The sequence below is a fragment of the Megachile rotundata genome, chromosome 4, assembly GCF_050947335.1.
Source record: "Megachile rotundata isolate GNS110a chromosome 4, iyMegRotu1, whole genome shotgun sequence".
In the NCBI taxonomy this organism is placed as follows: domain Eukaryota; kingdom Metazoa; phylum Arthropoda; class Insecta; order Hymenoptera; family Megachilidae; genus Megachile; species Megachile rotundata.
Window position 1 is genome coordinate 6,449,386 of NC_134986.1, and position 27,696 is coordinate 6,477,081.

Below are 27,696 nucleotides of genomic sequence, written 5' to 3' on the forward strand. Positions count from 1 at the left end.
CATGACATGTCAACAATTATAAATATTTCTTTATTATTTCAATTTGTAAATAATATATCTTTACAAATTTAGTTTCTAGAAAGCACACGGTATTTTCTAGATGTCACGTGACACAGGGCCATGCGTTCCTTATGCAACATGGCGACCGGCAAGGGACTGGCAATAGTTTTTCGACCAAAGACTATTAATTTAATCAACAATAGTAATTTAAATAAATTTTCATGTGGTATTGTACAGAAATGTAGAACGTGTCACCGATCTATCGCAACAGTAGTATTGGGTGTCGGCAAGTGGGACTCAAGAAAAACAGAAAAATGTAATGTACATCTCTACTTATGAAAAGTACAGATTACATCATGCTTTTTCTAATAATTTGAATTTTCTTCTGCTTTATGTGTATAATAAGCGTATTTTAATATCTCGCAAATATGTCTTATTTCGAATTATTAATTCCCTTTCGAATGTCGTGTTATTTATTGCGCAGAACTTTATGAACGAGCTATGAAAGGGAGCATAACCTGACATTTTGAAGACACATGTTCACGCTTTGCTTCACTAGTAATCATTGTTTATAAGTCTTTTAGTGTAGATTTAAGCATTTAAACTTCGTTCTTAATTTAATACCTTCTGTATATTTTAAACATTTTTTTCTAATTTACAATTTACAAAATATATTCAATTATACATTTTCTGATAATTTGCTTGTTGATTTTAAATGGTTTTATTAATAATTTTATCAGTTGATCAATTTTTATGAAGGCGACCTTAGATAATCAGTATATAATGACAAGCAAAAGCATAAACACGTGATGCAAAGATGTTATTAAAAGGCTAATGCTACTATATTTTAACCAAATAATAACATATAATGCATTAAAATTATTACTGCTATAATATTGCATAAAATGTAATACTATGTTTTCCTTTATAGTAGCTGAATATGTTTTACCATATTTTCTATTAAATTATGCATTATTTCTGATTCAATACTGTATTATAATTGTTATATTCAAATTTAGAATTTATAAGTGCTTAATAGTAGATTTTTATATTTTCCTAATTTCTTTTTACTACGGATAATAAATTTTCAACCAAATTTAGATTGCAAGTTTGAGTTTTGATGTAGTTTGAATATTCCTTCTTGTTAGAATATTTGTTCTTTATAATCATTAAATTATATAACTAATAATAGATTTCTCTTTAGAATATTTATGTATTGCTTTTTGCACATAATATTTTTAATTTAAATAAAGAATCTACTCTATTATTTCTGAAATAATTCCAATATATGATCGATTGGTCCATTACATGAAAAAAGATGTATTTTATAAAATGTTATTAAATAATATATGCCATAAATTATTAACAAAAATATATGTTTTTCAACTTCAAGTATTATTGCACTTCATTTCAGGTATATTAGGAAATTTAACTCAACCTCAAAGAGGAATACATTTAACTAGCAAACTTTTAAAACGTAATTATTATGAAATATTGGGTGTATCCAAAAATGCATCAGCAAAGGATATTAAGAAAGCTTATTATCAATTGGCTAAAAAGTATCATCCTGATACAAATAAAGGAGATCCAGATGCCAGTAAAAAGTTCCAAGAGGTTTCAGAAGCTTATGAAGTGTTAAGCGATGATACTAAAAGAAAACAATATGATACGTGGGGATCAACGTCAGAACAGATGGGAATGGGACAAGGTGGTGGCCATGCTAAAGATTTTGGTCAAAGTTGGCAATTCAGATCCTCAGTCAATCCAGAAGATTTATTTAGGAAAATATTTGGAGATGCTGGATTTCAAAGTAGTGCATTTGGTGATTTTGAAGATTTTGCTGAATCAAAGTTTGGTTTTGGTGCAGCTCAAGAGGTATGCATACATATGTGTATCATTCGGCAATAAGTTCTATAAAACATTGTAATCTTCTCTTTTTAAGGTTGTTATGAATTTAACATTTTCACAAGCAGCAAGAGGAGTAAATAAAGAAGTTCAGTTAAATGTATTAGATACCTGCCCAAAATGTTCAGGGTCCAGATGTGAACCAGGAACAAAAGCAGTTAGATGTCAATATTGTAACGGAACTGGAATGGAAACAATTAGTACTGGTCCTTTTGTAATGCGTTCGACATGCCGTTACTGTCATGGTACCCGAATGTTTATTAAATTTCCATGTCTTGATTGCGAGGGAAAAGGACAATCGGTATAAATAAATTTAATATTAATTATAATATTCATATATTGAATAATAGATTTGCTACATAAAAAATGTTATCAATAATAGGTGCAACGTAAGAAAGTGATAGTGCCAGTACCGGCTGGCGTTGAAGATGGTCAAACAATTCGAATGGCTGTGGGTAACAAAGAAGTATTTATAACATTCCGCGTGGAAAAATCAAAATACTTTCGCAGAGATGGTTCAGATATACATACAGACGCTCAAATTTCATTATCACAAGCAGTGCTTGGTGGTACAATAAGAATAGAAGGCGTTTACGAAGATCATACTATACAAGTTCGTCCTGGTACTTCGTCCCATACCAAAATTCGCCTCAATGGTAAAGGAATAAAGAAAGTGAATGGTACAGGATGCGGAGATCATTATGTACACATTAAAATTGTTATACCTGAGAAATTAAATGATAAGCAATTGGCATTACTCCAAGCTTATGCTGAACTTGAAGAGGATACACCCGGGAGTATACATGGCATAACGTACAAGACAGATGGTAAGAATAAGTATGGTAAATAATAATAACGAAGATTCTGTTAATTAAACATTATATAAAAAAGAAAAACTAAAATGTATAAAATCTCATGTTTTTTTTTATATAAGTTAAATTTCAATATTTCTGAAAAATAACATATTTTAAATAACCCTTGTTTCTTATAAAATCACATAAACCTTGTGTGTCGCTTGAGTTTTCTCACGTGTACCTGACCTTGCTAATTAAATAAACGATGTAAAAATTTATATGTGCGTTTCATTAGTATTCATATAAATAAATTTTTTGAACTATAAAAAGAATTAACACATTGTTTAGTAGGTTAATTAGACTCAAAGTGTTTGTTTTAACGCACTATTGTATTTAACTTTTTATTATTAGACTATTTCCCCCCTTTCTAGGCACGGCAGGTCCGAAGGTAAAAACTCAAGCGAGACATTACGCAGATAATGAAGGAAATGTTGAAAATGACGGTCTGCTTAAAAAAATCAAGAAAGCTATATTTGGATAAATTAAAAGTAGGTGAGTGAATCTTTGGGACAGGTTGTAAAAGTTGTTGTATGTATATCATACAACAATGATCCTAACTTATTTTCGCCTATAAAATAAAGTAACAAAATTTTATGCAATAAAGTAATGATATGAATTTTAATATTTGCTACTGTATATTAAAATACTTACGTTATCTATTTATAGGTTCAAAGCAAAGTTATACTGGTCCTTTGAATTTGGTGGAATCTATACGAATAGCATTGGGGGATAAAAATGATTCCGACAACCAATGTTTAAGTTCAGAACCTTCAGGTCCAGGAGATGTACCCCTTAATAAAGGTAGAATGAAGGAAACTCGTACGAGTGATGAAGACGACGACACGCTACGACGGCGGGAAATGTCCTAAACTTTTAGTTCAAACGTTAGAGGTTTCTCATTAGAATTAGTCCTTTGTAACATCTATAAAAGAAGTAAAGTCAAAGTAAAAAATATAATTGTTGTTAAACAGGATTTAATACACTTAAAATTATAGACATTATTTACATTCAAATGAGATTGACTGCAGTCCCATGTTTTTGTTAAAAATGTAGATTGGAATTATTGCTTAACGGATATATACAAAAATTTCTCCTTTGATTAAAGTAAAACACATATTAAGCAAAAACTGATAGTTATAGTATCACATCAGTGATATCTATAATATTTATGTAATAAATTTCGCAAACCGTTACATCTTTACTACTGTTTTATCATTATCCTTTAATCCATACTATCCAAAATAAATTTATATTATTTTTGTTAGTATTTTGTATTAATGTTACGATCTAAATATGTTTAACAGAACACATGCGAAAATATAAAAATACACTATATATTATTTATTAATTTAATTACACGCACAAGTGAGATACACATAATTTTTTGTATAGATATAGTTTTATCTATTCTTAAACTTTCAGTGATCTGTTTTCATCTTGTTTCTTTTTATACTCTTAACAGCACATGTCCAAAACAGATGTAGTAACTGATTTTTGTTCCTTGGGAAAAGAGGTATAACTTATATAGTGTGATAAAAATATTATTCCTTTTTGCAATGTTTTTTTTTTTGCGTAACAGTAATATTTAAGCTTTGCATTGAATTTAATGTTTTCCTTTTTATAATGTTTTACACTTAAAATTTTTCATATAATAATGTAATGACTCCAAGTTTAATTTAGTTACCAAACAATCATAAGTTATTGTGGAATTATAAAGTAACTGTAGTGAAATTATATTTAATGTTTGTGTCAGCTTGTTTAAGTACAAATACGGTAAAATAAAAAATGTATATGTATAAATATTATTTAATATTTTACAGTACAATTTTGTGAAAAAAAAATATATTTATCTGTTTACATGATAAACGTAATGGACTTTATTTCTTTCACATAGTGTTTAGTAATAATTTATATATTCTTTTCTCTTATAAATTTTGTACTATTATATATATGTATATAATTTAATAGAAAGATATAATGTGATGATAATGATTTAACAATACAAACTGATATCAACTATTCTATTAAATATACATATTATTGCTTATAAAAATACTAATAGATGTTATTTGTTTAAAATTGTAATATTGCATATCGTGTATTAAATGGAACAGTTACATAACTCAACACTTATAATTTGTAAGATACTAGCATAGAAAGAACAGTTCTTGATTGTACTTTTTTATTGATAATGTTCTAAAAGTAAGATTTTAAAAACGAGCTTATGGAACAATAACATTTGAACTCTTTTTCCCAAAATTATGATTTTTGAGTTATATCATTATTCCAACAAATAAACGATATAATTATAATTAAACATTCATTGAAATGTATTATGTGCGAACTTCTTTTTCATTGTTCTAATGAACTTATGTTTTATATATATACATGTAAAGCATGCTTATTAATATGTTAGTCAAAAAAAGTTAATATAAAGATCTTAATACAATAGAGTTATTTACTTTTTAAAATTTAATTACATATAGTAAATATATTTATATATTGGCATATGATATGAACAACATTATAACTTTAACATGAACACAAAGTAGTTACAATGTTGTTTATGTCAGGTGCCGTATATTCCATTAAAGCTTTAATAAATATCAATTCCGAATTATATAGTATAAGAATTAAATCACAATAAAGAATAAGCATATTTTATTACAGAAAAATTCTTAAATTATTTTTAACAATACTAAAATTGCACAACAATTTATAATTTAAAGTCTTTTGTGAACTTTTGCGCTTTGTAATATAGAGTAACGTACAGTTTAGTGCAATGTAAGCTTCTTTTGATTTAAAGGTATCAAAAGGAAAGTTTAGGAGAATTGTAAGAAAATGTGGGGAAAAGAGTAGTTTAAGGAAAATTTTTAAAAAGATTGAGTTTAGGGAAAATCTAAGAATAACCGAAAAAGAGTTGAGAGAAATAAAACATCGAGAGAGTTGATAAAATCTAGAGGGTCAAAAGAGGTAACTTAGAACTTCCTATCTTGATAGATAAAAGATGAAGACAAATATGGGGAGTGTATTCTTTCCCTACATATACCCTTACAATCAGAAAAGCCTATGTTGTAATAGACTGTACTTTATGCTATACAGAAGTATACATTTAAAAATATTTAATAAGTATATATACATAGCCATATTTTTACTAGAACAGTGTTTCATTGATTAACTTCTTTATTAAAATTTGTTATGATCAAATTATGTTGATAAAATATAAATTATATTGGTGATAAGTTAGATAAAATGTGATTAAACTGTATAACTTTTTATTAACACGTAACAAAGTTTCAATCAAATATAGGCTTGTTAAGAGTAATCAGTATACAGGCTGTTCCATTTAAACTAAGCCATTCAAATATCTTCGAAAATACCTGTTAGACAAAAATTAGTTAGTATCAGAAGGCAAATGATGAAAATAGCTACCTTCGCGGACATGTTCGAAAGATATGAAGGTCACTTCATTCTTTAAAATGGAATTATAAGTTATTTTTTTATGTTACCAATATTTTTGAAGATACTCGAGTAGGTCAATTTAAATGGAACACCTTGTATAACAATTAACATATAAATCCTTTGTGAACACTATATAGTTTTATGGTCCTCAAAGGATTAAATCAATAATGTCCAACGAAGTTTCGAACTTTCCTCATTCCGTGATCCTTTCTCTCAAATACGTTAATACTTTCGAACTCAAGTACGTATATATTTTAGATAAGTGACAATATGTGCATCTAATGCTTAAAAATCGAATGTATTAAGCTTGTGATTAATAGATGGAATATAGGGCAAAATCTACCTTCTGTTATAATCTATTTCGATGGACACGTGATTTGGGAGATCCAAAACTTCGTTGAAAATTATTAGATTAAATGAAAGATGAAACATAGTCTTCATACTGTAATTAATTCTATCCAACACGATTATAATTTTTGTATAAATAGGAAAGTCGTATAATACGAGAACAGCAGATTATCAAAAAGAATCTCCAGTTCTCGGATTATTGACCTTTAATGTTATTATAACAAAAGAAAGACTAAGGTACAAAAGGTAAAAATTATTAAGCTTCGACTAGAAGGCCATATTTGAGGCCGATATTGGTCAAATTTTGTGTAGCCGATACACGGAGCACAGCAACCGCAAAGGCTGCAACTGTAACTGCACCTTCGAGATAAAGTCCATACAATATTCGCATATGACCAACTATAGTTGAAAGACCACCGGCAGCCGTGAAATCTAGAGGAAATAGAACACTTGCTGCAATTGGCCTGGATCTGGCTACTCCAAAACATAGAATCCCCATCAGATAATAGCTGGCTACAGTTAAAAGTAATACAAATATTTTTAATTTGTACGACGTTTGTAATTAAATTTTAAGTATAAAATTTCAAGTATAAAAATTACAGGAACATGGGGAGATAAGGAGATTATAGGAAAAGCCTGGACAGAGCATAAGGGATCATGAGTGTCTGTATGTATACAAATCTAAAGAATGTGTAAGGACCTTGGTTCTCTAGAACTAGGAAATGCTCAGAAAGAATCTAAATCCTAGGAAGAGTGCATGTAGAACCTAGGAACACTCATGAAAGCCTACATAGAAGCTACTGTGAGCTGAAGGTAAATCTACATAAAATCTAGGGAGAGTATAGAGAGTCCAGATTCTGGAAGAGCCTACATAGAAGCTACTGTGAGCTCAAGGTAAATCTACATAGAATCTAGGGAGAGTATAGAGAGTCCAGATTCTGGAAGAGCCTACATAGTACCTAGGATGACACTGGCAAGAGCTTCTATAAAGGTCCCAAGGAATCGCAGATTCAAGGTCGAACATATTCCTTAAAGGGGTAGTCACCACACGAAAAACTACCTGTTTCTTAAAAATATTTAAGATATATTTCTATGTATAAAAAACAATATTCCGTCGTATAAAAATGTGATTAATGTAGGATCCGTAAAATGGATCCCCCCGGGATTTAAACCAGGACGTTCAGAGTAGCAGCTGACTATGTTACTCGCTACTCTAACACGTCTACCCGTAATCACTTTCTTCACGGTTCCTCTCTGGAGGTTCCGATATTCCACATTAGTTCAACGAGATATGTAATGTACAGGGTGCTCCATGCAACTAGATCAAGCGTTGCTGATCGATAAAAAATATCCACGATGGAAAGGTCATCAGCTTGTGTGTTAAATAGGAAGTCGCTTCCTATACTTGTTCTATTAGAAGGGCATCGCAGATTGATTATGCGAAGTGGATGGACTGCTCAGAATATCTATCTCCATTTTGGATATAAGTTCAAACACCTTAGCTTTGGCTACGGCTCTTTCTCGCGGCGGAAACGATCTCACTGTTGTGGCCATACTAACGAAGAATTGTTCAATGTCGTCACAGTTCCTTTTATTGTCCGCTATGAATTTCATTAGTAACGCAGACGTTTCCTCGGTTGAAGAATTTTTGAGAGAATTATTTCGTTGGCGCTTAGCCGGACGAATCGTAGATCTTGTACTATTTAGATTAAATGGATCATTGTCCGTGGATACTCTGTCAGGTTTATAGTCGATTAAAGGTATCGAAGTTTCATTGTCTAACGTAACATCGAAATCATTGTCATCGTCAACTGGAGATGACAATACACATAAACTGGATCTTTCTTTCATAAACGGTATTAGAAAAGACATCTCATCTTGATACTTCCATTTCTTGCACATCATATTTGCTTGACTGTTCTTTTTCTGTTTTTTGATGGCACGTCTGAAAGAGTCTCGTAGCAAAGCCCAAGTTTTTCTGCAGTCCTGTTCTGAAACAAAATAATAATAATAATATCTAATATTATTATAATATTTAATATTTAATAATATTATTTAATATTATTTATACTAATAATATTATTTTATTTGTAGATTTTGAACTACTGGAGTCTCCATCTTCTATACACATGGACGTTTCTTCACCAATACCATGATATAAAGACGCGGATGAACAAGGACAACGTTAGTCTGTCATGGCCGCCTAAGATCATATGATATTGTTAACGACGAAAGGACGCTGCACGGAAGAATGATTGTAAGAAGAAACCGGCGATCCTTAAATAAGGATAAGTGTAAAGAGATAAGTCTCTCATTAGTTGCTCCTCAGTCTTGGTAAAATACAGGGAGAACCAGAGAGATCTTAGGAAGACTTCAGGTGAATTTATTTTTGTATATAATCTCTCTATGTATAAATACTTTAATATTGGCCATACAGTCTATGCATTTTCAGTACTAAATGTTGGCAGCATACATATTTGTGACATTTTGTTAATTTTCGAAAAATGAATTAAAAATATTACTCTGGAGTTTATTTCCATTCCTGTATATAGAGCGAATGATAAATAACGAATTAGACCAGTAAGACATTTTTCTCCTACACTTTCCCTTTTGCACGCGACGATATATTTTGAAGGTACGTACTAAAATTTTGATACTATATACTTTAGATCAAACGCTTTTTTTCATATCATGTCTTTAATTATAGATGTACGCAGAAAACTTGTTTGAAAATGGGCGCGCGGTGGAAATCTTCTATAATCACAAAAAGAGGAAGTGGTAAGATAATCCATTGTTTTTATGTAGCGCGATAGCTCCGAACCGAGAGAGCCGTTCGCTTTAATCGGGACAAAATATTATTTACAACTTTAAAAATAGGAATTACTGGACCCACATTTACTTAGCAAACGTTATTTATTCTAAAAGCTCCGAATTTTGTAATGACAACTTTCGTTGCATTTTATCAAATTTGGCGGGATTTATTTTTGAAATGCAACACTACTATTTCGCCACGAAATATAAGAAACAAATCGAAAGGAGGATAAAGGAAAAAGTTCTCAATATTTTTTAATTTATTAATATAGATAATAAAAATAATTAAATTAATAAAAAAAAATACTTACCTTGCACTCTAAGCTTCTTTGAAATTTCCTTCCATGCTATATCCTTCTTTTGATTGTCACTATACCACTTATTAGTTGGATCATACAGAAACGTATATTCTTTAACTAAGTCTATTAATGTTAAATTATCCATTGTTACTATGTAACGTTTTACACAAAAATATTTCGACGACCGTGCCTGTACGGTTCAGGATTAGTATTCGCACTGACCACATAAACGGGGACAAACAAGCACAGACACGTACCAGCACAGACACAATACTCTCCGCAAGAATGTCGTGTTGGCACGGGGCGGGTCTGCTACGTTACGTTAAATATGGACGCTCTTATTAGATGAAGTAGCAAGGAATATTTGTTATGTCTGCTACGCTACGCGTCTGACACGTTCGATGTCTGTAGTGAACCAAAAATGGCCAAGTTCGTTCTGGGGTTCCCCCTCTCTATCTGCGTACAACATCAAACACGTTTGCATTCGTCGATAAGTAAGATTTCTCATAAACAGTCATGTAATAAGAATAATTATTCTTTACATAGCCAGGCAAATAAGTGTGCGTCAGTTATTGTGTATAGGAAACGAAGCACATAACCTCTGAATGTTATGTATGCAAACAATAATTGCTTACAAGCAGAATACTATTCGCAAGAATGTATTACTATTGTCTCTGTGTTACGTTAAACATGAAAGTTTTCGTAGAAAAAGGTATTAACACTTAAAATTGTGTGCCATAATTCTCAAGTACACGATATCGGGACAGCGATAGCAAACCTATTAAGAAATATTTCTATGCAGTATATTGTAAAATTCTGTCAAGGTTTTCTACAATGAACAATTAAATTTGCTGTATATACGCATCCTAACCTCGAAATTCGAAATTGGCGGAAAAGTTGAACCTCAACAACTGTTAAACGTTGAATTGAAGTTTCTGTTGTACTTGAAACAATTATGCTTCATAAATATAATTAATAATTACATATTTAATAATTATATTTATAAAGTATAATTATAAGCTTTTAAAATGTTTTACAAATTAGGAAAGTATATTAGAATTTTTTGTAGATATACACTTTACAATTTGAATTTGGTGGGTAATTTAAATTTCAACAATTACTAAGCGGTAAATTGGAGTCTTTTTATCACTTACAATAATTCTGTTTCACGAATACAATTTATAATCGTGTTTAGCAGTATCTTTTAAATTTTTCATATGCTAGAAATTAATTATAACTTGCTTTTAAATATATGAGTGATTTGAGGCGGGAAATATTGGTCGTGCCTGCAACGTTACGCGTCTGACACGTTCGATATAAAGGGACCTTTAAACAGCTGTCGTGACCGACCGCCTGTTGGAATTCTGAGGTAGCGTTACTATTTCAGCTTTCGCGATCCAATGTATTTAGTGATGATATATAGGGTGACCATTTGTTTTCATTGTAAAATACAAAAATTGGTGAAATCAGTACAACGATTAGTCATAATAAAATTAAATCAATATTTATGTGTAGCCTTTTAGTGCAGCCAAGCAAAAAAAATATGAATCAAAATGTTTCCACATTAGTATCTTATAAAAATAATTAGTTGTAAGTTCATTTTAAACAAAAATAAAAATTGAAAAAAGGAAATAATTTTAGAAAATAACAGTCACTAAAATAAAATTCTAAAAGTTAGTATTTGCATTATTCAGTAGATTCGTATAATCTCAAAATTATTTAATTAGTATAAATAGGTGTTTAAAATACTGAACTGATAAAATCAGCACGTATGGTCATGTGAGCTACGAAGCGTTCAGAGTTTAACAGTTAAAGGAGTTTTAATGTTTGCTAAGAGTACGTCTGTACTATAAAATTGTATCTCCGAACTTTATTGCAATTCTAAGGCCGTTCGTCCACAGAGTTGTATTACTGTCGTTTCCGTTCTAGAAGGCGATATAAAGCAATAGTTGACCGTCTTCGGAGCGTTAACGTCACGCTTGCGTCGCGTCACGGTCGCCATGACGCCCAATACATACGGAATGCCTCACAGTACAATACTATGTACTAATTCTATGACCAAAGTATAACATTTTTGTGTAGTTCAATTTTAGACAAAATCCAATTTCAAAAACCCTCATAACATTTGCAAAAAAAAATCTATTTGGAAATGTAAACATGAATGTAATTATCTAATACGAAACATTTTGTCATATCATCTTTTATAGCTATAATCTCTTTTATAGCTTCTGCAAATGTCTCTTACAACATACAGTACTCTAATATACATCAAATATAGCGAGTAATGTGTCCTCATCATCATTCGTCATACACGTAATTGATGCGACGTGACGCAACGTTTACTGTACGCTCCGTGCACGAACACCGAGGCATGGAGCAAGCTCCGCTTCGATACGCATCGCTGATGCGTCCATAATGCAACGTTTCAAGAACTGACTGCATATATCTCGATGCAATGTATGGTGATTTTGGTTATAGGTAATGGTGAAGGGAGAAATTTCCCATCAATTGTTTTCGGTTTTGAGAAAAATGTAGGTTTCATGCAGAATTTAGAATTTAAGAAGTGTCAAAAAGCTAGAGAACGTTCTAAATTTTAGGGAAGGTTTGAATTGTAGGAAAGATTTAGATTCTAAGGAGACTTTATATTGTAGGGAGAGCTTGAAGGACTGGGGTTCTAGGGAGAGCCTACGTCTAGAGATAGCCTATGTCCTAGGAGGGGCTTATATAATAGAGTTTAAGTTGTAGTCAGAGATGAGAAAATTTAGGTCCTAGCTAAGATTCAAAATTCCATTTATCTTAGATTCTAGAGGAGTTTGGGTTTCAGAGAAATTTGGAGGTACGTAGATTCTATAGAGATCCTATGTCTTAGACAGAGTTTAAATTCTAGGACAGTTTGGGTTTTAGGGAAAACTGGGTACCTAGGTACTATTGAGAGCGTAGGTCCCAAAGAGAGTATAAATTCTATCAGAGTTTGGGATTTATGGAATGTTAGGGGTATCTGAGTCCTATTGAGAGCATAGGTTCCAGAGAAAGTTTAAATCCTAGTAGAGTTTGGGTTTTAGGCAGAGCTAAGGTTACCTAGGTTCTACTGAAAGCATAGGTCCTAGACAAAGTTTAAATTCTAGAGCAGTTTGGGTTTCAGGCAGAGTTAGGGGTACCTGGGAAAGACCTAGAGATAGATTAGGTTCTAAGAAAAACTAGGGAAACTTGGGTACCAAGAAGGTTCTAAGAAAAATCAGGAAATAAACTAAAAATATTAAAATATTTAATATAGTTTCAGTTACCTCCAAAAACGAATGGTACTATCTTAACCCAGTTCGGTATCGGTGCCAAATACTTAGGATCCGACTGATCGTAGTCAACAAACTTCCTTGATATGGCGTACCTCTGTAATCGTACGGCTAATAAAAGACCAATATTCATAATCAGTAGAAAATGTGCAGGTATCCCAATTGCTGCAAAAATGACGGTCGCCGTTCGCCCGATTGTCGTCCGTGGAACTGGAGCACCAAAACCTATAAATTACCATTCTATTATAATATAATCATCGACATTTTAATAAATGGAAATTACCAAGAGTAGTGAGAAGCGCGAGAGAAAAGAGGACACAACCAGGAAGCGTCCAAAGTTCCCCATTGTCACCACTTTCGCCGTATCCAGAGTTGACTGCCTTTAACAGAAACTCTTCGTGTTTCTCTACGTACTTTTGTACTTTGTTGCTCCAAAGTGGTTCTAAATCTTCCTCTTTTTCTGTACGCAATTGTCTCAGTTCTGTGGCTAGACTAACCGCTAATTCGTTTTGCATATCTTTTAATTTTGTGACTTGTTCGCGTTCTCGTGGTCCTTCGATGGCGCAGAACACGATGGCGCCGACGATTGCCCACGTGGTGAGGAACCAGAACAGTCCTACAATTTGTAGGATATTTGGATAAACTTCGTTTTGGGACACTATTTTTTTCAACTTTTGCGTAGCTAGATAGTGTTCGATAAATATAAACGATAACATTGAGTGACGAAATCTGTTAGGAGTCTCAGAGATTCTCCAATCGTTCAGGTTAGTAATTTAAATGTAGAAAAATGGAAGTAGTATCGGTTAGGCTACGTATTCAACAAATAATTTTATCAACCCTCGTCTTAGATTAACTGAAAATCTACGTTCATGGTTGCAAGCATTTAATACAACTATGGCATCAGGTTTTCTTACCAAATAGAGATAATGATAATCTCCCCAGAAACCTAAGATACTTCCATATCTTAGAAAATCCTTTGACATCCCCTGAATTCGTTTCATTTTCATCAACAATGTCTTTAATGGACGGCAAGACTCTTAATCGTAATGGTTGCCCAATTATCGTTTGTATGGCAACCGATTTTGTGCATCTTCGAAAATGCACTGGTGTTTTAAAGCGTGGAAAAGTGTCTTCTGAAACTGTTGTCGATGTGTCTGTCAACAATAAAAAAGCTTATCACATGTGTAGTTCTAGCAAGACAGTTTCTTGGAAGAGCTCTCAATCGGATATTTATCGAGCGAACACTGTAAGTAAGGTCAAGGCGGTGATATACAAACATGAGCAAAAAAACAACCGCAACGTTTCCAGCAAGAATGAATACAATACTGGAACTAGATAAAACATAAGGAAAGAAGCTAGCATATCTTAGTCATTAAGCCGAGTGACAAAAACAAAGATAAAAAAATATGCGCCAGTATGTTATGCTATGTGAGGTCTCGACTGAGAATTGTTTTTTTACGATTCATCTCAATTTTCCTATAGTCGAACAAACTTCACCCGACATCTTTCATGGTAAAAAAATGATCTAAATATGGACTGCCATTTTTATTTCGAGGCATATTGCCAAGCGTATTGAAGGTTCTTATGATGTAAAGCCTTCGATGTAGATATATCTATAATACATGTTTGCTTTGACATACAATTAAACGAAAGTAATATTTGCTACAAATTATGCATTTAAAATAAAAGGAACAGTACGTTCATTTTTGATAATGTTTAAATGTGGTAAGCTAAAGAAGAGTATAAATATTTTCAGGCTAAAAGATGTAAAATTGTGTACAAAATCTTAATAGAAACTAATGTAATGGTTAATTTGTGAAGTTGATAGAAATTAATGTAATGGTTAATTTGCAAAATTGATAGAAATTAATTTAATGTTAATTTGCAAGGTTGCAAATGTATATTTTTTCCAACTGTATGTATGCTTGGATATAACATAAGAACACTTCATCCAAAGCCTTTTTCATTCCACTTCTTTTTGTTTTGTTGAATGTTCGTTAAAATAGTTTGTATCCGGAAATACATATATCAGTAAGTTGTCTAAATTCTAGATAAAATTAGATTTTCTTCTATTTGGACCATTTGTTTAGGAATGCTTGAAGCAATACTCATTATGATACGATGATATTCATTACATAACTTATGATAAAATAGTTTTCTGTGAGCAAGTACTGACACTTAACATAACTGCCTATGCTCAATAAATTAGCTTTCGGTTCAACAGATTACTATTATAAAAATAAAAGAAAAACGGATTAATTGTGGCGATGAAATAAGTAAAATTACACGTCCTACAAAATAACATTAACAATAGCAAATGCAAACTATCTGCTTCTCTCAAAATTTTTTCTTTCTAAATCAGAGTTTCTTACTATTTCTACTAGGATAACATCTGATACCTCAACCAGCCTGCATATTTAGACTCTTCCAAAGATTTGTGTTTTTCTTCCACAGAATAGATACTTCCACATAACGTCGAAAGTAACATACTGATCCCATATTGGAATTTAAAGATTTCTATTTATACGAAGGGAATGATAACATAAAATTTGCTTGCACAAGTAGAATCTCTATTTGATACCAATCAGCCAGGTCAAATATTCCAGCGATCTGTAACGATTTCTTAGTTCGAGGTCACCTCAATAATCATTCGTCTCGACAAGCATGCAATTATAAATATGCATCTTGTAAAAAAATAACTCCTATTTTACATAGAAGTAACACTCCTTTTTAAATTTTTGATACTACAATTTGTAGTCAATTGAAAGTTTCATTTATTTTTTGTGTGGCTGTGTGTTTGAAAAATTATGAAAATGATTTTTCAATCATCCTGCATATAAAAATGGAAAAATCAATGGGAAAATAGCAATATAACCATTATTTACTTATGGTTTTCGTTCCTTTTTCTTTAGTTCATGCTTGAATCAAAACTTGAAATCAATTGCGAAGTAGTTTTGTTTTTGCGCTATTTTAAGTAAATCACTGCGAGTCTTAATGAATTCCTAGATTAATTACTGCCATTGTTTTTTTAACTTTGTCGGCGTATAATTATCAGATTAAAGAATCAACGTGCTACAAGCTAATTTGAGACTTCGAAGCTATAATCACTGCGTACATACATTTGAATAAATGTTTGTATGAAACTTATAAATACGTTTAATGGGAACCTTGGAAAAAATACAGAACCGTTCAAGAGTTGATGTACACTTATTTTTAGTGTCGGTAACAAGTTTCGTTAGTGCGCGAATTGTTCGCAAATTTAGATTTGGAAGTCGGAAATTTTTAACTTTGATGAATAGGGGATTTGGAAATTTGGGGATTTAGGGAATTTGGGAATTTAGGAATTTGGGAATTTGGGAATTTGGGAATTTGGGAATTTGGGAATTTGGGAATTTAGGAGTCTGGGGATTTAGAAATTTGGGAATTTGGGGATCTAGGAATTTGGAAATGTGGAAATTTGGGGATTTAAGAATTTGAAAATTTGAGAATTTGAGAATTTAGGAGTCTGGGGATTTAGGAATTTAGAAATTTGGGAATTTGGGGATTTAGGAATTTGGAAATGTGGAAATTTGGGAATTTGGAAATGTAGAAATTTGGGGATTTAAGAATTTGGAAATTTGAAAATTTGAGAATTTGAGAATTTGGGAATTTGGGAATTTGGGAATTTAGGAGTCTGGGGATTTAGGAATTTGGGGATTTAGAAATTTGGGGATTTGGGAATTTGGGAATTTGGGGATTTAGGAATTTGGAAATGTGGAAATTTGGGAATTTAGGAATTTGGAAATATGGAAATTTGGAAATTTGGAAATTTGGGAATTTGGGAATTTGGGAATTTGGAAATTTGGGAATATGAGAACCTTGAATATGAGAATCTAGGAATCTAGGAATTTAAAAATTTAAGAATCAAAAAATTTAGCAAAATTGGAATTTTTGAAAATTACAAAATGGGAAAGTGCTAAAATCGAAATTATGGAAATGATAAATATTTGAATATTTAAGAATTTGTATTAATTCTTACAATTTTGTCGCGGACTGTACAGGCTATGCTCACCGTGATATCTCTCGAATTACAAATTTTACAAATGTTTTATAGATATTTTACATTTGATAAGGTTAATTGCGATTGGCAGTCGAGATACACAGGTAGAATTATAAGATCGATAAAAGTTAAATTAATTTGAAGTCACGAAACTGACAAATATAATCATAAATAAGAATAGTAATTCTTCGGAGGATAAATGTAGATTAAATCAAAATAGCACACGTGTATTCAGTGAATATCAAACATGGATTATTATAAAAACCAACACATGTGACGATAAATTTATCGTACATTATCAGTTTATTTTTGCACGAGGAATTTTCTCATAAATTTACTATGATTGTGAATATATCTTGTACATTGCATGTAGTAGATTTGATACATATCAAATATCAATATGCATATCAAATGTTGGAAACATAACAGGTTTATTCTGATTTGATGACATAAAAGTATATTGCACTTATGGCACATCGATTTGAAGCTTAAAACTTAAAGAAAATTATTACATAAATGTTTTTTCAATATTTTTTAATTTAAAAAAAAATTATTTTTTCTTTCTAGGAAACTAAAATTGCTATATTTTTATATATTAAATTTTTTATTTTCACGTGTAAAAATTTTAACACGGTTTCAATGTAAAAAAATTAAAAAGAAAATTATCATACAAAATTTTGATTAGTTAATACAAAGTAACAAGTAAAACAAATAACCAATCTACAGTTTATTGTTAATATTGTTCATCAGCTAATTTTTCATTTGTTTGGAAAAATGGAATCACTTTTCCGTTTATTATGGTAAATCTCCATCTTTAAAGTTATAAAAGTCATTTGAAAGCATGCATAAATTGAGTATGAATTATTGCACTAAATTGACGTTGTATTCACTGTTTATTTATGAGCAATTTTAATTTGAATTTTATTTTATTTTAGACTTCAACACATGTTCTAAAATGTATTTCATGTGCACCTTCATCGTTTTTGTTTATACAACAAAATATTTTTACAGTACATATAATTAAAATAACGCTAACTTTAAGCTTTAACCCTTTTAGTGCCGGGAGCCGATATATCGGCCCGCACCTCGTAGTGCTTTACTATTCGCATTGGGGGAAAACCCTCTCTCAAAATAAATTTATAATACGTTATAAATGATCTAATTTCATTACGAGAGAATTAAAAATAATAATGAAGTATTATGCAAAATTATAGCACAAATATATTTATGACAACATAATTTTCTCAACCTTCGAGTTATTATTTAATTTTTATGTAATATTATTTAACTTGTTACAAAATATATTGGAAATGCAAAGTATATACTTTGTGATAAATGGTCTATATAAAATTATGATAAAAAGATGACTTTTTGTATGTGCAAATACGTTTTGTAAGAGGGAACGCAACTTTGACCTTTTTTAATAATTTTTTATACCTTTGTTATTTATATAATTTTCAATGAATATAGAAAAAACTAGTGTCATTGTTTTGTTCTTTATTTTGCCCTTCTTTTTGAATCATGTAAATATTGTTCCTTGTTTGGTTTTTATGAGAATTTTCCCAAAACCTAATAACCGTGAAATTTGGACACCTGTTTTTCGCCCGGCACTAAAAGGGTTAAGCCAGCTTAAAGGTAACAATTGTAATTTTCGAATTGATAAAATTTTATTTTAAGTGTATCTAATGCGACTAGCTGGAATGTTGTGAAACTATGATAACGTTAATTCTTAATCCAAAAAATCACAAAAGATAAGAAGCACCGATAAAGTGAGTATCAAGTGACAGAAGTACTTTAAGCGTTTCCTAATTAAGAAAGATAACATACATTGAATTAAGGTAAATCCCGTTACATATCAACGATTTCTTTTTCCGATATCTTCATAAAAATTTCGAATATATTTGATTTCATATTTATCATTATTTTTAATACCGCAATCTAAATATAAGTTGTGATATCCTTTCAACAAATTTTTCTTTTATGCTCATAAATTGGCGCAATGTTATAGTCCAATCATAGAAACCGACAATGTACAGGGTGTTACTGTAACGCTATTCACGATTTTTCACCCACTTGCAGCCACCTTACGAAAAAAGTTTAGAACAATATTCGATATTACATATCGTAATAACATATCGAGTAATATGTTAATAAAAATATCATGTAATATGTGCTTTGAATTCGTCTCGATGTCCTCTAAAGCTATGAATAAAAAAAATGTATGTTCCTATTTAAAAAACCCAAGGTGATCTTCACTTTGTCAAAAAAACAAACTGTTTTTAAAATTTGCTTTACTTATATCTATTGTGCACTTCATACCCTGCAAATATTGTTCTAAACTTTTTTTCGTAAGGTGGCTGCAAGTGGGAGAAAAATCGTGAGTAGCGTTACAGGCAACACCCAGTATGTTCAGAAAAAAATATAATATTGAAAAATTCGTAACGAATATTAATTTTAGTAAATTTTAATACCAAAGATTGATGACTTTAAAAAAAGCTAAACTTCCACATATATATTTCATAAGTATTGTTTATTAAATTTATATAAAATACCAAAACAGTAAAGTTAAAAAACGCATTACTGCTTCAAAATAATCAAATAACATGATTATTTATTTTCACATATAGCATTTTTTGTGTATAGGATGCGACCTCGGCGTTTTAACTTGGTCGCCTTAATCGTTGACCCATGATACTTATTTGATCTTCGTACCTAGATCGGTCGATATAAAGCGTACATTATTTAAACCGGCATTTCCAACAAACGATTATGCATCTTGTTAGCTTGGTTTCATGTTACGTCAACTGTTTTCAGTTCAAAGATGATTCAAGTTCATATTCTGCTTTTAAGGACTCGAGAAGCATAAATTCTTATCCTTGCAATTAATATTTATACTTTCATATTTCTATTGCATAGTGCAGAAAAATAAATAGGTAGGTAGAAAAAATAAGTTGTAAGGGTTTAGGTCATTTTTAAGGTCTAAGATCCAAGGTGACAAGGTCTTCATTTTACATACTCTAAGATATACAAAAATTGTTATTCAGTTACATGAATCACTTATGCGTCATTTTAGACTAAATTTCGTATTGAAACCAATTATTTTTTAGTACTATATTCCGATGTAATATGACAATTTTCAAGGATGGTCCAACCCCATAAAATTAGATTTAGTAACAACATTTTGACATAAATAGTAGTCGCAAACGATTTTTTTAAACAATCGATAAAAAATTCGTAGTCATACCGATCGCGCAAACCACATCGTCATCGTCTTCCTTGTTATCGTTTCGTTGCTGTTCAGTCATCTTTATATGGAACTCTGTGACCCGATGCTGATCGTCATCCTTCGATTTCGGATATACCAAGTTCCTACGAGCAGAGCATTGTAGTCGACTAATTCCAATCGTCTTACGCGTTTTCGGACCAACATTTTTTTCATTAACGCATGCAATCGCGGACAATGGAAATGAACGACCACTTCTCAACGTTTACCACATTACTAACAGGCGTCGATGCACCCTCAAGAGTTGGTGGCGCTGAAACAGGGGTATATCCATCGACGAAGGTCAAGGGCGCCGAGCCTATAAACTGCTACGCGACGATGTTCGGTGCTTTTCCATTTAAACCTATTCACTTTCATTCGAAGTTCAAGGATAGTACTACCTGTAATTTTCCTTCTCTTTGTGCATGATCCTTTGGGGAATCTTCCTGAGAATGCTCTTTCATATATAGTTGGACGTCAGAACTGTTTTAAGAAAATTTTTAAAGTTATGGTGTAACAGAGGGATTATTAAAGTGTACTTAAATGTTATAAGTAATAAGTGTCAAGAGATAATTAACAAGAGAAATAAATATATCACCAGATTTGCAGTTTTGCAAATTTTGAAATATTAGAAAGTTCCTCAATGTGAAAGAAAGTAAATTAGATTGCAAAACTGATGCGTGGAAAGTTAATTCATAATAAATCGAATGATTGAATGATTTAAAACTGATTTATATACTAATTTTAGATTTAATTTCGAATCTCACAATTTTGATAATTAATGGAATATATCAGTGTTAAGAATTCTCTGACTTCGGCAATATAAAGAGAGTTGTATAAGATTGGAAGAATTCTTATATTGACAGCGTATGAAAGTTAACTAATTAGAAGTAAATGTTGTAGAGAGAATCGCCATTAAATAGTAGAGAACCTGATTTACCTTCAACCTCGCACTTAATGATGATTCATTAGAACAAGTTCAAGAACGTCGAATATGGGTCAAAGAAATAGTACTTATTGTTAGAATTATAGCTTGAGAAGGTAAAACTAATAAAACAATATTTGTACTATCTGTATGCCGTGTGATTGTCAAATATGTTACTTTATGAACTTCAAATGTGACACTTGAGTAGTTCTCATTTTTATTTACAGTTACGAATATTTATTATTGTTAATAAATGTTTTAACGAGTTTCAGTGTTTCAATGTTTTAACGCATTTCAGTTAACAAGAGTTTTCAAATTTAATTTTTTAAAGTAAAACCTCCAAATTTGTAATTTTTAAGTTCTTAATTTTCAATTTTAATTTTCGATGACAAATTTAAATTTTCGAATTTAAATGTCAAAAGTAAGTTCAACTATTTTATCAACAATTACAAATGTAGTTAAAACGATTTATTAACAATTACCAAGATAAATTCTAACTGCAGGTTATAAGACCTGTAATAAATATTTAAACATAAATTAAAAAATTAAATTTGAATATTAATTAAAGTATTTTAATTACTAATTGAATTTTGCAAAACTATTTTACTATTCTTCCTATTATTTAAACAATTTTGACGAATATTTTTATTTAACTAAAAAAGTACAATTTTAATTATAATATACTTATGTATGAGTGTAGTATAAACACTCACATAAGCAGGAAAATAATTAAAAAATGTATTCATTAATCATAAAGCATCGATAAATCATTACCCGATAATTTAAATTGCAAATTATTTAGAGATACGTTTCACAAAATTGTTATATAATTCCCAGACTCTTTCAACAAACAATTTGTCACTCTTAATGTTCATTTTTGTCCACGTGAAGAGAGCTATTTTCAATCCAGAATAAGAACCACTTTAAACTTATCAGCTTATCTTTGATACCAAAATATGACGTAAATAATTCAAGAAACAATCATTATTTACGTACAGGTGTCCCCTCTTGAAAAATTGAATGAAAAATCTATAATGAAATTTGGAGAAAAAAATTGAAATTGAAAATAGTTAACTCTTGATACAAAATTCGTTTATGAAAAATATGATAAAATCAATTTTGTTATGAATTTAATAAATAGATATTACACAGTAATTTTATATAAACGTAAAATAATATAAATTAATGTACTTTAACGTATTACTTGTATTAATATTTTCGTTTAGTTAATTCGTATCTTTCAAGATGTTCATACTTACGTATAAGTACACGCTCATTACATGTTCGATTAAATCACTGATCGATAACAACATCTATTCATTTACAAGTTCCACTACTAAAGTATTCAACAATTAAATCGATAAAAATATTTTTAAAAATATACTTTTGTCGTTTTACAAATACAGGGTGTGCAGAAAAATGTCTACATATAAATTCAACAATCAACTTTTTAATTTAAATTAAAATAGGCAAATGTATAATTTGATTAAAGGTGACCATTTCGATCCAAACTGATAATACAGAACAATTGAATTTTTATCGGAACAAAATTATCTTAATGTTTGAGCATATCTTATAACTACTCGTAATAAACTGATTATTGCTGTTTTGAAACGAAAATGTTATCTCTAATCTTTTCACCAAGAAAAAGAATATATGGCGTGAAACTATTAGTGAAACTCTTCCAATTTACCCCTACACTTTACTTATACTCCTAAACTTTCAACGACAGAACAAATTTTCTTCCCTAAATGTTTCGGTTATTATAAAAAAATTAAGTTTAACGAATTAGAAAATGTACTTAAACATTTAGGCACCCTGTATAACAAAGAATTTTCAAACTAAACTCCGATAATAAAACCGCACGTAAACAGATATTCGAACAGGAATCCCTTACCGTGCTATTTCAGAAACACCCCGTGTAATTATCCAACCGATAATTGTTATAGACTTTGCAGATTGTCATGATTCACAGAAATAAAGATAAACGATCAACTTTGATACGTAGGAGAATAATGAGTCTTTCTAAGCAGACTCTAACCGATCGAACAATTTAGAAACTACTGACCCCGAGTAGAAATGAAGATAGGCGCGTTGCATGCTACAGCGAAAGGTGTAGCAATGTAAGCTATTTCCCATCGGCACAACTAAAATTAGAACGTAGCCTTCAAGCGATCAATCACGTAGATTTTAAATGCATTTCATTGTAAATCGGGACTCTTACTTTCTTCGATCAAACATACCCTTCCGTGATATTGATCCTAACGCACCTGTCCCGGGCCCCCTGTTTCCGGGGTTTCGCATTTTGTAGAGCGAACTAAAAACACGCTACACAAATAAAATATACGGATACCAAATTTTAATGAGAAAGATGTCAAACATGGGAAAATTTAGAAATTGGAAAATATGGAATATTGGAGTTGGAAATTAAGAATGTAAAGATTTAGGAATATAGAAATAGAGGAATACAGAAATTTGGGAAAATAGAAATATGTATACTTTGTGGAATTTAATCTCATATCTTTTCAAAGAATATTTGAAAAAATATATAATTCTATTTAAAAAAATGGGCATGTGAAATCTTCAAAGATGTGACCTTAAAACGACTCATGTCCTTCACATCTCAATTTCACTCTTCAAATGGATTGATTTTGAACAGATAATTTCTGTCCAAAGAATATCTTGTATTTTTCCAAATAAAGTAATTAAACTCGAATTCGATAAACCTTGTATAATTACATTACATATTTTATAACATTGTTCGCAAACATCCCTGCAAACGTCACTATAATAATCTCTTTCGTTTAATTTCTAAATTTCATTAAACTGCATCAAAATTTAACACGCCTGCGCCGCATCGATCCGTACCTGGAGGGTCTCGTTCTTCCGGATGTACACCGCAGAAACATAAGTTCAATGAATCGACCTTGTCTGTAATATGGAAAACCGTTTTCTGATCAACGATCATCGACAAATCAAAAGAAGCATCTTGTGCAAACAAGAGAAGAATGCGTTGTTCCGGTCGAAAGTTCCTGATTTGGTTAAGCCTCACGTTTCTCCTGGCTCTGGTTGGCCGTTTGTGGGTCAATCGCGTATTTTACTTGCCTCTTTTAGTGATCGGTAACGACAACGTTCTGATATCGAAAAGACAAGCGAACACGCAACACCATACACAGCCTGCAGCATCCACGTTCGTGCCAGGTGCATACATGGCAGGTCTACAACCGGGGAACGATAGTTCTTGTAGATGGTACCACGGTCTGCCACGCGTTCTTTCATATCCGGCATCCAAAGTCATCTGGAGCCCGGAAATCGGTGAGAAGAGCCCCTACAGAATTCTACCATTCGTATTGCGCGGGACCGAGGGGAGAAACAAATTGCCCGAGGTGACCCTTTGTACGCACGCCACCGCTGATCAGGTTTATGGAATTGTGGAGTTGGCCAGGAGATGGGAGGGACCATTGAGTTTGGCCATTTTCACGCCTGGCAATGACGCTGGTATCGCCATTAATCTCCTCGATCGGGCCTGCCGATGCGAACCCGAAATGTACAAGGTCTCCTCCATGCACTCGATCTTAAAACGAGTCGCTAGAACCACCATTAGATTTGTACTATATGATCATTTCAGTTATTGGGATCAACGCGTTTGCTGCGGATGAAATACGTTAAAGTAATTTTTTAAATAATAGTGATATTGATATTGATACTGGTATATTATTATCACCTCCTCCTTTCCTTTGAAATCAGACCACAAACTATTGTTATGATTATCACTACTGTTAATTATTGGTATTATTTTTTTGTAACTTCTAGAAGTATTTCAAATTTTTTTTCAAATCTAAACTTTCACATTTGAAATTATTGTCCTTACTATTATTATTGTTATTATTTATTATTATCATCAGTACTATAAATAATAATATTATTTTACTAATGGCATGATGGTTTAGAATTTTTAAATTCCAGTTTTTAAATCTCAGCTTCCAAATTTTAAATTACTCTTATTATTATTTTGGTTACTATTATTATGAAAATTGTTATCCTTATTTTAAGTATAATTTTCCACATCTCCAATTAATGTAATTACTGTGACCACTATTAATATTACTATCACTATCATTGTTATTACAACTGCTGAGCGCCTAAAACCTTAAATCCGCAGCAAACGCATCACCATACGCTTTAAACATTTGTACACACCATCATTCTTGCTTCAAACGCGAAATACCTTTATCATTTACCTAATAGCTTTTAGTATTGCTATTATTATTCTAACAATATTGTTTTTTAAATTTTGATTAATATTTATTTTGTATAGTAATTGATGTAATTAATTATTATATATTACATTAGTAACACATTATTGCAGGTGTCCGTTCATCTGGTATTTCCGGCGAGTCGACCACCAGTTTTGAGCCCAGTGCATAGTACTGGAAGGCATAGTAATTGTGCTGCATTAGATCTTCAAAGAAGAGGAGCAGAAACTGAAAGAATACAGAAACTTATGACTTATCCTATTAATGTAGCTAGAAATGTGGCCAGAATGCAGGCAAATACTACTCGTGTTCTGGTATCAGATATTGAACTGTTACCCAGTGATAAACTAGCCTCTGGTTTTATGAAGATTGTCCATGGTAGAACACCAAAAACTGGAATTGTTTTTGTGGTGCCTGTATTTGAGATAGAATCTAATCAGAGACCACCTTCAACGAAAAAGGAATTGCTCTTAGCAATAGAAACTGGTATAGCTGTATATTTTCATAGGTTCGTGAACATAAATTCATAGTTTTACTGTGAAATTTGCTGTAGAATAGTTCATAGTAATACTATGAATTTATTATAATTTGTAATTTGTTATTGAAAGAGTATACATGTGATGCTAAATAGTCTTTAATCAAAACATATTGATACTGAAATGTTAAGTCCATTGTTAGAGCAACAGTATCAAGTTCAGCTTATTTTTCATTGGAATTCAAAAAATTATGTAATGGTTCTAAAATTACAAGGCATTCATTTGTTTTCATCTAAAATTTGACAAGTACAGATTAAAATATACTCTGATTTAGAAGTACATTATCATGATTGAATAAAATGAAGTTGTTCATCTTTCATAGGTTTCTTTGTTCACATTGCCAAAAATTTCCTGGTATCACTAGGTGGTTACTCAGACCAGATCCAGGCAAAGTAAGACCACTTATCATTACAAAAAGAGAATATCCACATCATAGATGGGAGCCTGTTTTTATTGGAACACAAAATGATCCACTTTACATGGAAGAAATGTCTTGGGAAGGCAGGCAAGATAAAATGACCCAGGTGTAGTATGAGCTTTTTAATAAATTTCTATTCTTTATTTTCCAATATTATGTAGCAAGCATCCTTATATTAATACAACAATACAGTACACTGCATATTAATATTTAATTATCTGTTCTTTTTAGATGTATGAAATGTGTCTTCTAAACTATCGATTAGTTATACTTGATGGTGCCTTTTTAGTCCATACACCAGGTATTAAACGAAGGAAACTAAAAATTAGTGCAGCGAAACGAGAATTTCTGAAAGCCCAAGAAAGGAGAAATGCAGGAATATATCAACGTGTAATTAAACGCTTGTTAAAACAATATCCTACTAATCACAAATGTGCATAATAACATTTATTACCAATACAAGGCAGTGCCTAAACAAAGGTTCAGTATGAAGAGTTGTTTACCTGAAATATACCTATTATAATTATTGGAATAATTAGATTGATATGCTTGAGGAAAAGATATATACTTATTTTATATGTACAGTTATAATAATACAAATAATAAATTTAGTATAATATAGTTGTTTTTAATTTGATAATATTTAAAAATTAATTTATTAATAAAACAATTTAATATTAATAATATAATAATTTACATTTTCAACATACATATCAATGTAAATTTTGATTTACGTACTTTTCTACTTTCAAAAAAATCATTGTGTGGCCTATAACTTCATTGACCATAACAAATTAAAACTTTAACATCTTTTAGAAATGTTTTCTAATTCTTTATTTAAATATACAATTATATGCAACATTTTAAAATACATTTGAATTTTTATTAATATTACAATTATGTAATTATACATACACTACCATACAAAAATGTAAAATTGCTAGATGAATTAGGATGTTTTTAAGAAACAATGAACATTTTTAAAATAACTAACAAAAACTGGCAAACATTATTTTTTATATTTTGTATTATTGTAAAACATTCTTTCTTCTTTTCATATTGTTATTTAATTATTATTCAAAAATTCCTAAATTTTTCCAATTCAAGTTTTAAATTTGCAAATTTATTAAACAAGGTGGGAGGATAAGGATGGGTTGCCATAAATATTCAAGTATGAAAAATATCCCTACCAGATTATTATATCACAAGAACAATTAAAAAATTAAAACTAACAATTTGTAAAATGAAAACTTAATGTTCAGACATATTATAATTTAAGCCTTTTTATATA

General features: G+C 30.9%; 4 protein-coding genes across 11 annotated transcripts; 2 read left to right on the forward strand and 2 right to left on the reverse strand.

Moving 5' to 3' along the window:
* Positions 1-93: 93 nt before the first annotated feature.
* Positions 94-7,907, forward strand: LOC100879365 (dnaJ homolog l(2)tid, mitochondrial). 4 transcript variants are annotated; one of them, XM_012281836.2, is made up of 6 exons: positions 94-316; positions 1,415-1,875; positions 1,943-2,206; positions 2,288-2,732; positions 3,131-3,247; positions 3,426-3,468. In XM_012281836.2, the coding sequence occupies exons 1-5, from the start codon at positions 121-123 to the stop codon at positions 3,238-3,240; spliced, it is 1,476 nt and encodes a 491-aa protein (XP_012137226.1). In that variant the 5' UTR covers positions 94-120; the 3' UTR covers positions 3,241-3,247; positions 3,426-3,468. The 4 variants fall into 4 exon arrangements, 3 of the variants coding, with proteins under 3 accessions (XP_012137226.1, XP_012137225.1, XP_003701855.1); XM_012281835.2 differs by having other exon boundaries at positions 96-316; positions 3,131-3,251; positions 3,426-3,559; XR_013037829.1 differs by lacking the exon at positions 3,131-3,247 and adding an exon at positions 7,172-7,907 and having other exon boundaries at positions 98-316; positions 3,426-7,094.
* On the reverse strand, positions 6,018-24,099 carry LOC100879254 (uncharacterized). Its single transcript, XM_076530543.1, is given in 8 exon segments — positions 6,018-7,082; positions 12,964-13,194; positions 13,253-13,585; positions 13,884-14,123; positions 20,253-20,469; positions 20,471-20,547; positions 20,550-20,753; positions 23,093-24,099. Coding segments are annotated over 7 exon segments (1,371 nt in total). The 5' UTR covers positions 20,566-20,753; positions 23,093-24,099; the 3' UTR covers positions 6,018-6,825.
* On the reverse strand, positions 7,633-9,827 carry LOC143263949 (uncharacterized). 2 transcript variants are annotated; one of them, XM_076530549.1, is made up of 2 exons: positions 9,692-9,827; positions 7,633-8,560 (listed from the first exon to the last, which is right to left on the reverse strand). In XM_076530549.1, exons 1-2 carry the CDS (start codon positions 9,822-9,824, stop codon positions 7,983-7,985), a joined length of 711 nt encoding a protein of 236 aa, XP_076386664.1. In that variant the 5' UTR covers positions 9,825-9,827; the 3' UTR covers positions 7,633-7,982. The 2 variants fall into 2 exon arrangements, with proteins under 2 accessions (XP_076386664.1, XP_076386665.1); XM_076530550.1 differs by lacking the exon at positions 9,692-9,827 and adding an exon at positions 8,641-8,720 and having other exon boundaries at positions 7,633-8,555.
* On the forward strand, positions 9,291-27,026 carry LOC100876273 (beta-1,4-glucuronyltransferase 1). 4 transcript variants are annotated; one of them, XM_076530546.1, is made up of 5 exons: positions 9,291-9,347; positions 24,310-24,749; positions 25,565-25,959; positions 26,310-26,511; positions 26,637-27,026. In XM_076530546.1, exons 1-5 carry the CDS (start codon positions 9,302-9,304, stop codon positions 26,844-26,846), a joined length of 1,293 nt encoding a protein of 430 aa, XP_076386661.1. In that variant the 5' UTR covers positions 9,291-9,301; the 3' UTR covers positions 26,847-27,026. The 4 variants fall into 4 exon arrangements, with proteins under 4 accessions (XP_076386661.1, XP_076386660.1, XP_076386659.1 ...); XM_076530545.1 differs by lacking the exon at positions 9,291-9,347 and adding an exon at positions 10,062-10,173; XM_076530544.1 differs by lacking the exon at positions 9,291-9,347 and having other exon boundaries at positions 24,077-24,749.
* The last annotated feature ends 670 nt before the right edge of the window (positions 27,027-27,696 follow it).